Source organism: Salpingoeca rosetta (genome assembly GCF_000188695.1).
Source record: "Salpingoeca rosetta unplaced genomic scaffold supercont1.13, whole genome shotgun sequence".
Classification (NCBI taxonomy): domain Eukaryota; class Choanoflagellata; order Craspedida; family Salpingoecidae; genus Salpingoeca; species Salpingoeca rosetta.
Window position 1 is genome coordinate 1588857 of NW_004754921.1, and position 10000 is coordinate 1598856.

At 57.5% G+C, this 10000-nt stretch overlaps 3 protein-coding genes across 4 annotated transcripts in view; 2 read left to right on the forward strand and 1 right to left on the reverse strand.

Moving 5' to 3' along the window:
- The window catches only part of PTSG_12358, a gene marked incomplete at its 3' end in the record, with an annotated part of 18900 nt that extends 14113 nt beyond the window's left edge, over window positions 1-4787 (forward strand). The window contains exons 31-44 of one of the 2 annotated variants that reach the window (XM_004993593.1): window positions 119-252; window positions 436-862; window positions 1014-1130; window positions 1255-1367; window positions 1604-1741; window positions 1889-1978; window positions 2140-2293; window positions 2646-2689; window positions 2859-3177; window positions 3606-3735; window positions 3857-3908; window positions 4089-4160; window positions 4312-4377; window positions 4532-4787. In XM_004993593.1, the coding sequence (XP_004993650.1) occupies window positions 119-252; window positions 436-862; window positions 1014-1130; window positions 1255-1367; window positions 1604-1741; window positions 1889-1978; window positions 2140-2293; window positions 2646-2689; window positions 2859-3177; window positions 3606-3735; window positions 3857-3908; window positions 4089-4160; window positions 4312-4377; window positions 4532-4705 (2030 nt within the window). The remainder of the gene's footprint in view (window positions 1-118; window positions 253-435; window positions 863-1013; window positions 1131-1254; window positions 1368-1603; window positions 1742-1888; window positions 1979-2139; window positions 2294-2645; window positions 2690-2858; window positions 3178-3605; window positions 3736-3856; window positions 3909-4088; window positions 4161-4311; window positions 4378-4531) is intronic. The other variant, XM_004993592.1, reaches the window with a different exon arrangement.
- A 174-nt stretch (window positions 4788-4961) lies between these two features.
- On the reverse strand, window positions 4962-6575 carry PTSG_05781 (ribosomal protein rpl-27). Its single transcript, XM_004993594.1, has 5 exons — window positions 6529-6575; window positions 6138-6175; window positions 5869-5975; window positions 5426-5603; window positions 4962-5249 (listed from the first exon to the last, which is right to left on the reverse strand). Exons 2-5 carry the CDS (start codon window positions 6171-6173, stop codon window positions 5121-5123), a joined length of 450 nt encoding a protein of 149 aa, XP_004993651.1. The 5' UTR covers window positions 6174-6175; window positions 6529-6575; the 3' UTR covers window positions 4962-5120.
- Window positions 6576-6696: 121 nt separating this feature from the next.
- PTSG_05782 (mbre TPR repeat protein) overlaps window positions 6697-10000 on the forward strand; it is a 4748-nt gene continuing 1444 nt past the window's right edge. The window contains exons 1-3 of the mRNA XM_004993595.1: window positions 6697-7163; window positions 7426-9490; window positions 9789-10000. The exon at window positions 9789-10000 is cut by the window's right edge and continues 829 nt beyond it. Of these exons, the coding sequence (XP_004993652.1) occupies window positions 6766-7163; window positions 7426-9490; window positions 9789-10000 (2675 nt within the window). The 5' untranslated portion in view covers window positions 6697-6765. The remainder of the gene's footprint in view (window positions 7164-7425; window positions 9491-9788) is intronic.

Genomic DNA, 10000 nt, shown 5'->3' on the forward strand with positions numbered 1-10000 from the left:
GCCTTCACCCTTGCATGAAAGATCGCGCTCACTGATACACACACACACATACACACACACACACACACACACGCACACACACACACACACACACACCGTCACCTGTGTCGTGTTGCAGATGTTGTGAACCGGTTTGCGGGCCCGCTGGCGTCGTGCCTGTTTTCAAAGTACAGCAAAACGCTGTCCATGTCAGCCATGTTGTGGTCGTTTATCCTCCCGCACATTGCGCACATGCCAGCCATGTCCTCCAAGGTACGATGCGTGATGCGTGCATTGTGTGTCTTGAGTTGGGTTGCTGGTACACGTACATGCTGACGCATCACTCGTATCCCACCACTAGTTCTCATTGCACCATTTACTCGTATTGCACCTCTGGTTCTCATTACCCGGCCTGCTCTCATCGCACCAACATGTCATCGCCGCACATTGTTGCAGGTGATCGAGAAAGTGTTTCTGCGGCTGATGAAGCTGTATGAGCAGACGACAGGCAACCAGGAGACGTTTACCGCCGTCACCAACACGCTCATCTCCCTCATCCGCAACGCCACGTCGTTCCGCCCGCCGCAGCACCACATTGAGAAGCTGCTCTCGAGCGTGCACATGGACATGGACAACCCAGACCGCCAGGCCATCATGTTTGACGTGGTGCGCGCAGCCATTGAGCGCGAGTACAAGCTGCCGGTCGTGTACGACATCATCGACAGAATACAGGAGATTGTGGTGCAGTCGCAGTCGGACACGGCGCGGAAGCGTGCGCGAGAGACGATGCTGGCGTTTTTGAAGAAGTGCGAGGTCAACTCGAAGCGCGTCCTGAACCACATCATGTTCCTCCTCACCAACCTCGCGTACAAATACGAAGCAGGTCAGTGTTGTGCAGATGTTCAGCTTCTGCCTCTGCACGTGTACACATTATTTTGTGTGTGTGCGTGTTGTTGTTGTTGTGGTTGTTGCGGCTCATTTTGTCCCCGACATATGTACATCGTTGTTCACGACATGTGTGTGTGTGTGTGCAGGTCGCAAGTCTGTGATGCAGATGCTGACGGAGATTGTGAAGAATTTGCCAGAATCGATGGTCGTCAAACACGCCGACCTCATGTTCATGACGTTCGCGCAGCACTTTGGAAACACAGGTCAGTCGCCCGCGTATGGGCGCATGTGCATGCGAACCGTTCATCATTTTGTTCTTTCACATCGCATGCACTCCAAGCATTGACTCACGCATGCACTGTTCTTCACTTTATCATTCGTCTCCAGAGGAGTCGAGTACACGAAGTGCAATGCAGCGACTGCTGCAGCTGCTGCTCTCCCGCGTCCCTGCCGCAAAGCGCCAGGAGTTCTTCGACATGGCCGTCCGCTGGCTCAAGGAGGTGTGCTTTGGTTTGTGTGTGTTTGTGTTTGTGTGTGCGTGCTTGTGTGTGTGTGTGTGTGTGTGTGTGTGTGTGTTGTGTGTGTGTGTGTGTGTGTGTGTGTGTGTGTGTGTGTGTGTGTGTGTGTGTGGTTGATGAGCGCCATGTTCCCACACCCCTCCTCTCCTCTGCTGCGTGAGTTCACACCTCTTCTGCGTCACGCATTCCTTGCCTCGTCATTACCACCTCGTGTACAGGAGAAGCTGCCTGTGCGGAGTCTCGGGCTTCGCCTGCTGGTCGTCTTCATTGATCAGCGCCCGCGCGCATTCAAGGACCAGGCGCCAGCAATTCTCGCCACGCTGGCAGACATCATCACCACCGCAGAGGACCTCAAGGTCTGGTGGCTGCATGGTGGCTGCATGGTGGCTGCGTGGTGTGGCTCTTGCATCTGGGAGCTTGCTCGCTTGCAGAAGAGTGGGGGTGGGGAGGTGGTTGTACGACTGCGCTCCTGTGCTCACTGACTGCGCTGTGTGCGTGTGCAGGTGTATCTGCGTGATGGGGAAGTTGAAGAGCAGCAGCCGGGCGGCGACCGCTGGTTCCTCCTCTTCCAGGCCCTCACATGCACACAGAAGGTGCGCTTGAACGCGAACACGCGAATTGGGCAGCTGTGCGGTTTGTTTTGAACATGTTGCGGTATGTCGATGGATTTGCTGATGGTTTGGGCGACGCAACACTCTCACACGCCACTTGTTGCTGCTTCTGTCGCTGTTGTTGTTTCCAATTGGTGGTGCAGATGGTGGATGGCGTGTCGGGTTCCATCACTCTTCTCGCCAAGAAGCATGCGGACGTGTGGCCGCGTCTTCAGAGCCATCTGCTGTACTCCCACGCGTGGGTTCGGTTGGCTGCCGGTCGCCTCATGAACACCTTCCTCCAGCGCACCTGCTCAGGTGCGTTTGTGTGTTCCGTGTATTTGTGCGTGTGTGTGTGTGTTCCGTGTGTATTTGTGTGTGTGCGTCTGTGTGTGTGCGTGCGTGTGTGCGTGTGTGCGTGTGTGTGTGCGTCTCTTTTTCTGCGTCTGTGTGTGTGCGTGTATTTGTGTGTGTGTGTGTGTGAGAGAATGTGTGTGTGTGTGTGTGCGTGCGTGCGTGCGTGCGTGCGTGCGTCTCTCTCTCTCTCTTTTTCTGCGTCTGTGTGTGTGAGTGTGAGTACTTCTTGACATGTGTCCAGCTGATTTCTCGTTTTACTCACGCAAGTTGATCCTCCAACCTCACACACGGCCATACGCACGACCACCAACAGCGGAGTTTGTGTCGGATCCTGAGCGCGTTAATGAGCTGGCACAGGTGAGCGTCCAAGGGGTTTGGAGAACGCAGTGGAACTGGGTCACTTGTTGTGTGACAGCGTTTTGATTTGCGGGCTGTGTGTCCTCGTCGCACTGTCGTCCGCCTGGTGCTCACCACACGCACACACGCACATGCACACACGCACACACGCACACACGCACACATGCAGGCGTTTACGACGCAGGTTCGGTCGCGCAACCTTGGAGAGGAGATGGTGGAAGTGCTGGTGAGCAACTTGACCAAGGTCGCGCAGCTGCAGATGGCGACGGCGGCGCGCGCAAACCAGCTCTTCACCACAAGCCATGAGCAGCAGCAACGGCAGCAAGAGGATGACAGCAGCGATGTGCCGAGGAAGAAGAAGGCGAAGAAGTCGGTCTGGCTCAGCGACACCCATGCCGAAGCCAAAGACCATGAGGCGGCTGATCTTGTGCTGCACGAGGGACCGTTCGAGCAGCTCATGCACGAGCTCACCGGCATTGCCATGCGAGGTACCTTGTATTGTGTTGTGTGTGTTTGTGTTTGTGTTGTGTTGTGTTGTGTTGTGTGTGTGTTGTGTTTGTTTGTTTGTTTGTGTGTGTGTTGTGTTGTGTTTGTTTGTTTGTTTGTTTGTGTGTGTTGTGTTTGTTTGTTTGTTTGTGTGTGTGTTGTGTTTGTTTGTTTGTTTGTGTGTGTTATGTTTGTTTGTTTGTGTATGTTTGTGTGCGTTTGTGTGTTTGTGTGCGTTTGTGTGTGTGTGTGTGTGCGTTTGTGTGTGTGTGTGTGTGTGTGTGTGTGTGTGTGTGTGTGTGTGTGTGTGTGTGTGTGTGTGTGTGTGCGCGCGTTTGTGTGTGTGTGTACGCTTTCGTGTTTCTTTCTCGTGCACTGACCCACCACTGTGGATGCCGAACCGTGCACCACTGACCCTCACCACCGACAGAGGTGCTGTATCGTGAGGGCAACATGCAGCGACGGGTTGTGTTCGCGTGGTACCGACACGTTGCTCGGTTCCTCAGCGATGCGAAGAAGGTTGCAGCCGTCCTCCCCTACATGACACGCGCCCTCTTCAGGTGTGTGGATATGTGCGTGTGTGCGTTGTGTGCGTGTGTGTGCGTATGTGTATGTGTGTGTGTGCGTGTTTGGCGTATGACACGACCTCACTTCGCGTGGGCTGCGCATGAACAACCACAGGACGATGGAGCGGTGGGACCAGCCCGAGGACATTCAAGAGCTGGCGAAATCGGTTCGTGCTCTGTGTACTGTCATGATGAGACGCACGGAAGCCGGGATAGGGGAGGGGGCGTGTTGTGCACACACACACACACACACACACACACACACACACACACACACACACACACACACACACACACCCTTCTTGCGCTCTCTCCTTCATCACCCACCCACTTGTCTCTTTGTTCAGACGCACGACTTGATCCGCGGCATTGTCGGGGCGAAGCGCATGTCCAACGCCATGAGCGAAGAGAAGCACAAGGTCCGGCCGTGTTGTTCTGCTCTTGCGCTTTGTCTTGTGCTGTATTTGAGAGAGGAAAGGGTCATGATGTGAGGCGCATATCACAGCCCTTTGTTGGGACTCACATCAATCACATGTCTGATGCATCGACTATGTTGTTGAACTTGTTTAGGTGTCGGCCAAGCGTGCTGTCAGACGCCAGCGCGAGCAACAAGAGCTCATCACAAACCCGAAAAAGGTGTGTGCATGTGTGTGTGTGTGTGTGTGTGTGTTCGCGTCTTCATCAGAGGCACAGGGGGTTTGCCCGACTGTATTGTGCACGCCCCTTTTGTTTTGCGTTGCACGATACCGCGCCAGCCAGTTGCTCACCCCACCATTCTCCTCTACTCCAGGCGCTGCGGCGCAAAGCGCGATCGCACGAGCTCAAGCGGGATGCGCGCCGGCGCAAGAACGCGGCGGAGAAGGACGCGCGCATTGGCGGCATGCCCATCAACCCCGTGGAGCTCAAGAAGCTGCACAACAAGCGGCGCGAGCACAACCGGAAGCTCAACCTCATGGACGAATAGCCCCTTGCTTTGCTTGGTGCCGTTTCGTGCTCCGTGTGTGTGTGTGTGTGTGTGTGTGTGTGTGTGCGTGTGCGTGTGTGTGTGCGTTGCAGATTGAGCTTGTACACAAACAATGAAAACAACGTGTTGCCTCGCACATGTCAAACATTGCTCTTTGTGAAGTCAGCACAATACCCACACGATTAGAGGAACAATCACATCAACACGCCCACACACACGCCCACTTTCCCATGAACTCACACACACTGCACACATGTTTGGCTTCTGGCAAAACGAGTCTTTGCCCGGTCTGTCTTTTACTTTCAATGATCATCAAGACTCAACTCGAGGGCAGGTGTGAAGAGAAAGGAGTGCAGGCGAGCAAGCAGACGAAACACACACAGACACAGAAGCGCAAGCGAGATGCTTGGGCTTCTTATGCGGTGGTCACGCACACGCCACCGGCGGCCTTAATCTTCTCCTCAGCCTTCCTGGAGAAGAAGCGTGCCTTCACAATGACGGGCTTCTCGGGCAGCTTTCCGTTACCAAGAACCTTGAAGTAGCCCTGTACACGTGGCGTGTGTTATGGGAGAGTGGAAGAGGTTGTGGGTGAGAGACAGCAACAAGGGTGCAGCAGACACACATCAAGCGACCAAAGGTGCAACATGAGCAGCAAAGTGCTTGGGGTTGCACAAACAAATGCACACACGCATTTTCACGAGGGCCAACAGCGAAACGTACAGCGCGGACGCAGTCGATGACAGGGGCCTTCTCGGCCGATGCGTTCTTCAGCATGTCGGTGCGGAGGTCCACGGGGAGGAGGGACCACAGACGGTCGACGTTGATCGTGGGCTTGAAGTACTTCTGGCGGGTCAGGTGGAAGTGGCGCATACCAACCTTGCCAAAGTAACCAGGATGGCTGTGTGGATGTGCATGTTTAAGGAGGGGGGGGGGGGAGAGTGCGAGAGTTAGGCCAGAGTGAGAGAGAGAGAGATAGAGAGAGTGTGTGTGTGTGTTTGAGAGAGAGAGAGTGTGTGTGTGTGTGTGCGTAGTTGTGTGAGAGAAGCAGCAGGCACGCGCAGCACCGTGCCCAGTGCGCCCTCATGCACAGCGCATGCCGTCCAGCGTGATAGCACCACCACCACCACCACCACCGCGCAGAATCCCAGGGCAGATGAACGTACTATTTGTCAAAGTTGATCCTGTGGTGGTGCTGGCCACCAGCGTTACCGCGACCACCGGGATGTTTGCGGTGCTTGCCGATGCGGCCATGACCGTGGCTGACGTGGCCCTAGCAAAAGCAGCAACAAGAACAAGAAGTGACGCGTGAGCTGCATGTGTTGGAAAGCCCTGCGTGTGCATGCGTGTGTTGGTGTGTGTTGGTGGAAACTCAATGTGGGTGGCCACGTGGTGTGGCATGTGCATCATTGGAGGCATGATCAAGAAAACTCACGCGCAACTTGCGGCACTTCTTGTTCCTGGACACCATGACTGGGTATTGCAAGCGAGCGTGCGCAGTAATGTGTGATAGGGCGGTGCAAGTCAGGGAATGAGTGGGTGATTCGTGGCACGCGGAAGCAGGCAGCAGTGTCGGCGATGTTGGTGATGCACATGTGTGCGAGTGTGCGAGTGCGTGCTGCGATGGGAATAGTGCCGCATCGAGCTGAAAGAAGGAAGCTCAGTTCTACACAAGCAATGTGCCATGGAAAGTGGTCTGGCTGGAGCCGCGTCTCGAGTGGAATCTCTTTCTCACTCTTCCTTCCTTCCTTGGTTCTCTCGTTCTCTGCTCTCAACCTTCCACCCGTTCACCTCGAGGCTTCGCCCTCGTCTCATATCCTCCTCACCTGCGCGTGGGGTCGGCTGCTTGGTGGTGGAAAGGGGAAAAAGGCACACGATACGCGTGAACGGTCCAATTCCCACCCAGACGGGTCCCAGTAATATTTGGCAAATCTTCCAGTGAAAACGCAATACACTGTACCAACACCACAAAATGGGGCTGCCAGTTGGCGGAGGAGGACAGCTGGCGCACAACGCACACAACGCGCACACACCAAGCGCACACACCACACCAAGCGCACATCATGGACGAGATTGACGCGCGTGGTGTGTCGGCGGGGTTCCTGCGCCGGTTCCTGGAGGAGGTCAAGGCAAGTGACCCAGAGCATTATGCAGCATTGACCACGAAGGACGTGTGCGACAAGATTGTGGTGCCGCACACGAGCGATGAGCGTGCGATCGAAGATGTGGGGCACGCGTGCGCGTACGTGGATTTGCTGGCAGCACGCACGCCGCAGGACGTGGCGGCAGCAACCGTGTTTGTCTCGCACGCGTGGCGCTACAAGCTTGTGGATGTGCTCACCACACTGCTCGAGTTTGCTGACGAAAACAACAGCGAAGAAGATTGCCCCGTCTTCTTTTGGTTTGATCTTTTTATCAACAACCAACATGAGGACGTCACTGCCAACCTTCCCCAAGAGTGGTGTGTGCGCGTGTGTGCTTTGTTTTGTGTATGTGTGTTTGTGTTTTTGCATGTGTGTGTGTGTGCGCGAGTTTGTTTACACTTGTACGTGTGCGTGTGTTTGGTTCAGACGTGTATTGTCACCGTGTTACATTGCCCGCCCGCCCAACACCCCCCCCCCGTCCCCATTCGCCTTCAGCAACGACCTCCTGCCCCCTCCTCGTGTTCTCTCTCACATACAACAACAACAACAACAACAAACAACATCTGCACCTGCGTGCAGGTGGAGCACGACATTCAAGGAGTCGATTGCACGGATCGGCAAGGTGGTGCTGGTGCTGACACCTTGGGACGACCCCGTGCCACTGACGCGGGCGTGGTGCCTGTGGGAAATCTTCTGCAGCATCAGCCACGGCGAGGACGTCACGCTCAGCATCCGCCTACCAACCACGCAGCGCGCCGCCCTGCGAGAGGCGCTGCTGGAGAGCCACGACGCCGTGACAGACACGCTCGTGCGCGTGCAGGCCGAGCGGGCAGAGGCGTGGAATCCAAAGGACAAGGAGATGATCTTCAAGGCGATTGAGGAGAGTGTCGGCTTTGGGCAGCTGAACCGTGCCGTGAAAGACCAGATGCGCAGCTGGTGCCTGCGGCAGGTGGTGCAGTTTGTGGAGGACATGGAGGCGCAGGGCCAGGACCGCACAGAGGCGTTCTCCTCGCTGGCATACCAGGCCGCAGTCGCCATGCGCCAGTTTGGCGACCACGCGCGCGCAGCCAACTTCCTCGGCAAGTGCCTGCGCATTGAGCTTGAGGTGCACGGTCCCCAGCACACCAACGTCGCCGTCACATACGGGCTTCTCGGCCTCCTGCACGAGGACCTGGGCAAGTACGACCGCGCCGTGCAGCTGCTCGAGTCGTCGCTGGCCATCCACGTCGACACGGCGGGGCCAGACCACCCGCACGCGGCGTCCGCATACAGCAACTTGGCCGGGGTGCTGAACAAGCTGGGCGAGTACGACCGCGCCGTCGACCTGTACCAGCACAGCCTCGCCATCAACCGCAGGGTGCACGGGGAGGAGCACCCGGACACGGCAGGCACGTACAGCAACCTGGGCCTGGTGTACGACAACAAAGGCGACTACGACTGCGCCATTGAGTGCTACGAGCACAGCCTGCGCATCAAGCGCGCCACGCTGGGCGCCAAGCACCCGTCGACGGCAACCACGCTGGGCAACCTCGGCCAGGTGTTCGAGGGCGCGGGCCAGTTTGACAGGGCCATTGAGCTGTACACACAGAGCCTGGACATCAAGCTGGAGACGTTGGGCGAGGACCACCCGTCGACGGCAACCGCGCTGTCCTCGCTCGGCAGCGCCTACGACAGCGCGGGGCAGCACGACCGCTCCGTGGAATGCTACACGCGCTGCCTGGAGGTGTCGCTGGAGGCGCTTGGGCCCATGCACCCGGACACGGCGCTGACGTACGGCAGCCTTGGCAGCGTGTACCACAGCAAAGGCGACTACCCGCGCGCCCTGGAGTGCGGTGAGAAGTGCCTGGCCATCTTGCGCGACACGCTCGGGGAGCAGCACCCGACGACAGCAGCGGCCATGGAGAACCTGGGCCACCTGCACCACACGCTCGGCGACGCCAGCGCGGCAGCAGACCTGTTCCAGCAGTGCCTGCGGATTCGGCTGCAGGCGCTCGGGCCAAAGCACCCGTCCACGGGCACGGCGCACAAGAACCTGGGGCTGCTGCACCACGCGCGCGAGCAGCACCCGCTGGCCATTGCCAGCTACACGGAGTGTCTCGGCGTGTACAGGGAGGCGCTTGGCGAGAACCACCCGACCACGGCATCCGTGTACCGTTCGCTGGGGGACGTACACGAGGACATGGAGGACTATGGCGCTGCGATTGAGTGCTTCGACAAGTGCCTGCGCATCTTGCTGGCCACGCTGGGCCGGAACCACACGTTTACCGCCGCTACGTACGCGTGCTTGGGCCGCGCGCACCAGAGCAACAGCGAGCACGCGGCGGCGGTGGAGTGCATGGAGCAGGGGCTGGCCATCTGCTTGGAGACGGTGGGCGAGAAGCACCCAGCAACGGCGTCTGCGTACCACACCCTGGGGCGCGTGCATGATGACCAGGGCCGCCACGACCAGGCCATCGCGTGCTTCGAGAAGGACCTGCAGATATCCATCGACACCCTTGGGGAGGACCACCCAGAGACAGCGACCACCTTGCATGCGCTTGCCTGTGTGTATGACAGCAAGGGCGACTATGCTCGCGCTGCCCACTATGCAGAACGGAGCCTGCAGATCAAACGCAGTGCATTTGGAGAGGAGCATCTCACCACGGTGTGTAGTTGAGGGAGGTAAAGAGGATGGGGAGGGGTTGGTTGGTTGTGCGCAGTGAGAAGGGTGGGGGGTTATTGTGTGTGTGTATGTGTGTGTATGTGTGTGCGTGCGTGTGTGTGTGTGTGCGTGTGTGTGTGTGTGTGTGTGTGTGCGTGTGTGTGTGCGTGTGTGTATGTGTGTCTTGGACGTCAGAAGCCACTGCTCATCCTGATCCTCTTGCCATTCACATGCACACACACACGTATACACACACACACACGCACACACACGTATACACACGCAATTTGCCCCCGTGCAGAGCGCGTCGTACTGCCGGCTCGGGAAGATCTACGACAGCCTCGGGCGGTATGAGGACGCGTTGGCGTGCCTGGAGAAGGACCTCAAGGCATCCCGCACCGTATTTGGTGATGATCACACGAACACCGCCGCCACGTTGCTTCGCATCGGTCGGGTGTGCACGCACACGGGAGACTACGACCGTGCCACGTCGTGCCTGCAGCAAAACCTGGC

Bases quoted from the DNA above. Each gene is read 5' to 3' on its own strand.
- PTSG_05781 (XM_004993594.1), bottom strand. From the start codon at position 6,173: ATGGTGTCCAGGAACAAGAAGTGCCGCAAGTTGCGC. The intron at 5,976-6,137 runs GTGAGTTTTCTT...TGCTTTTGCTAG, and splicing joins AGAAGTGCCGCAAGTTGCGC to GGCCACGTCAGCCACGGTCA. The intron at 5,604-5,868 runs GTACGTTCATCT...ACATCCACACAG, and splicing joins AGGATCAACTTTGACAAATA to CCATCCTGGTTACTTTGGCA.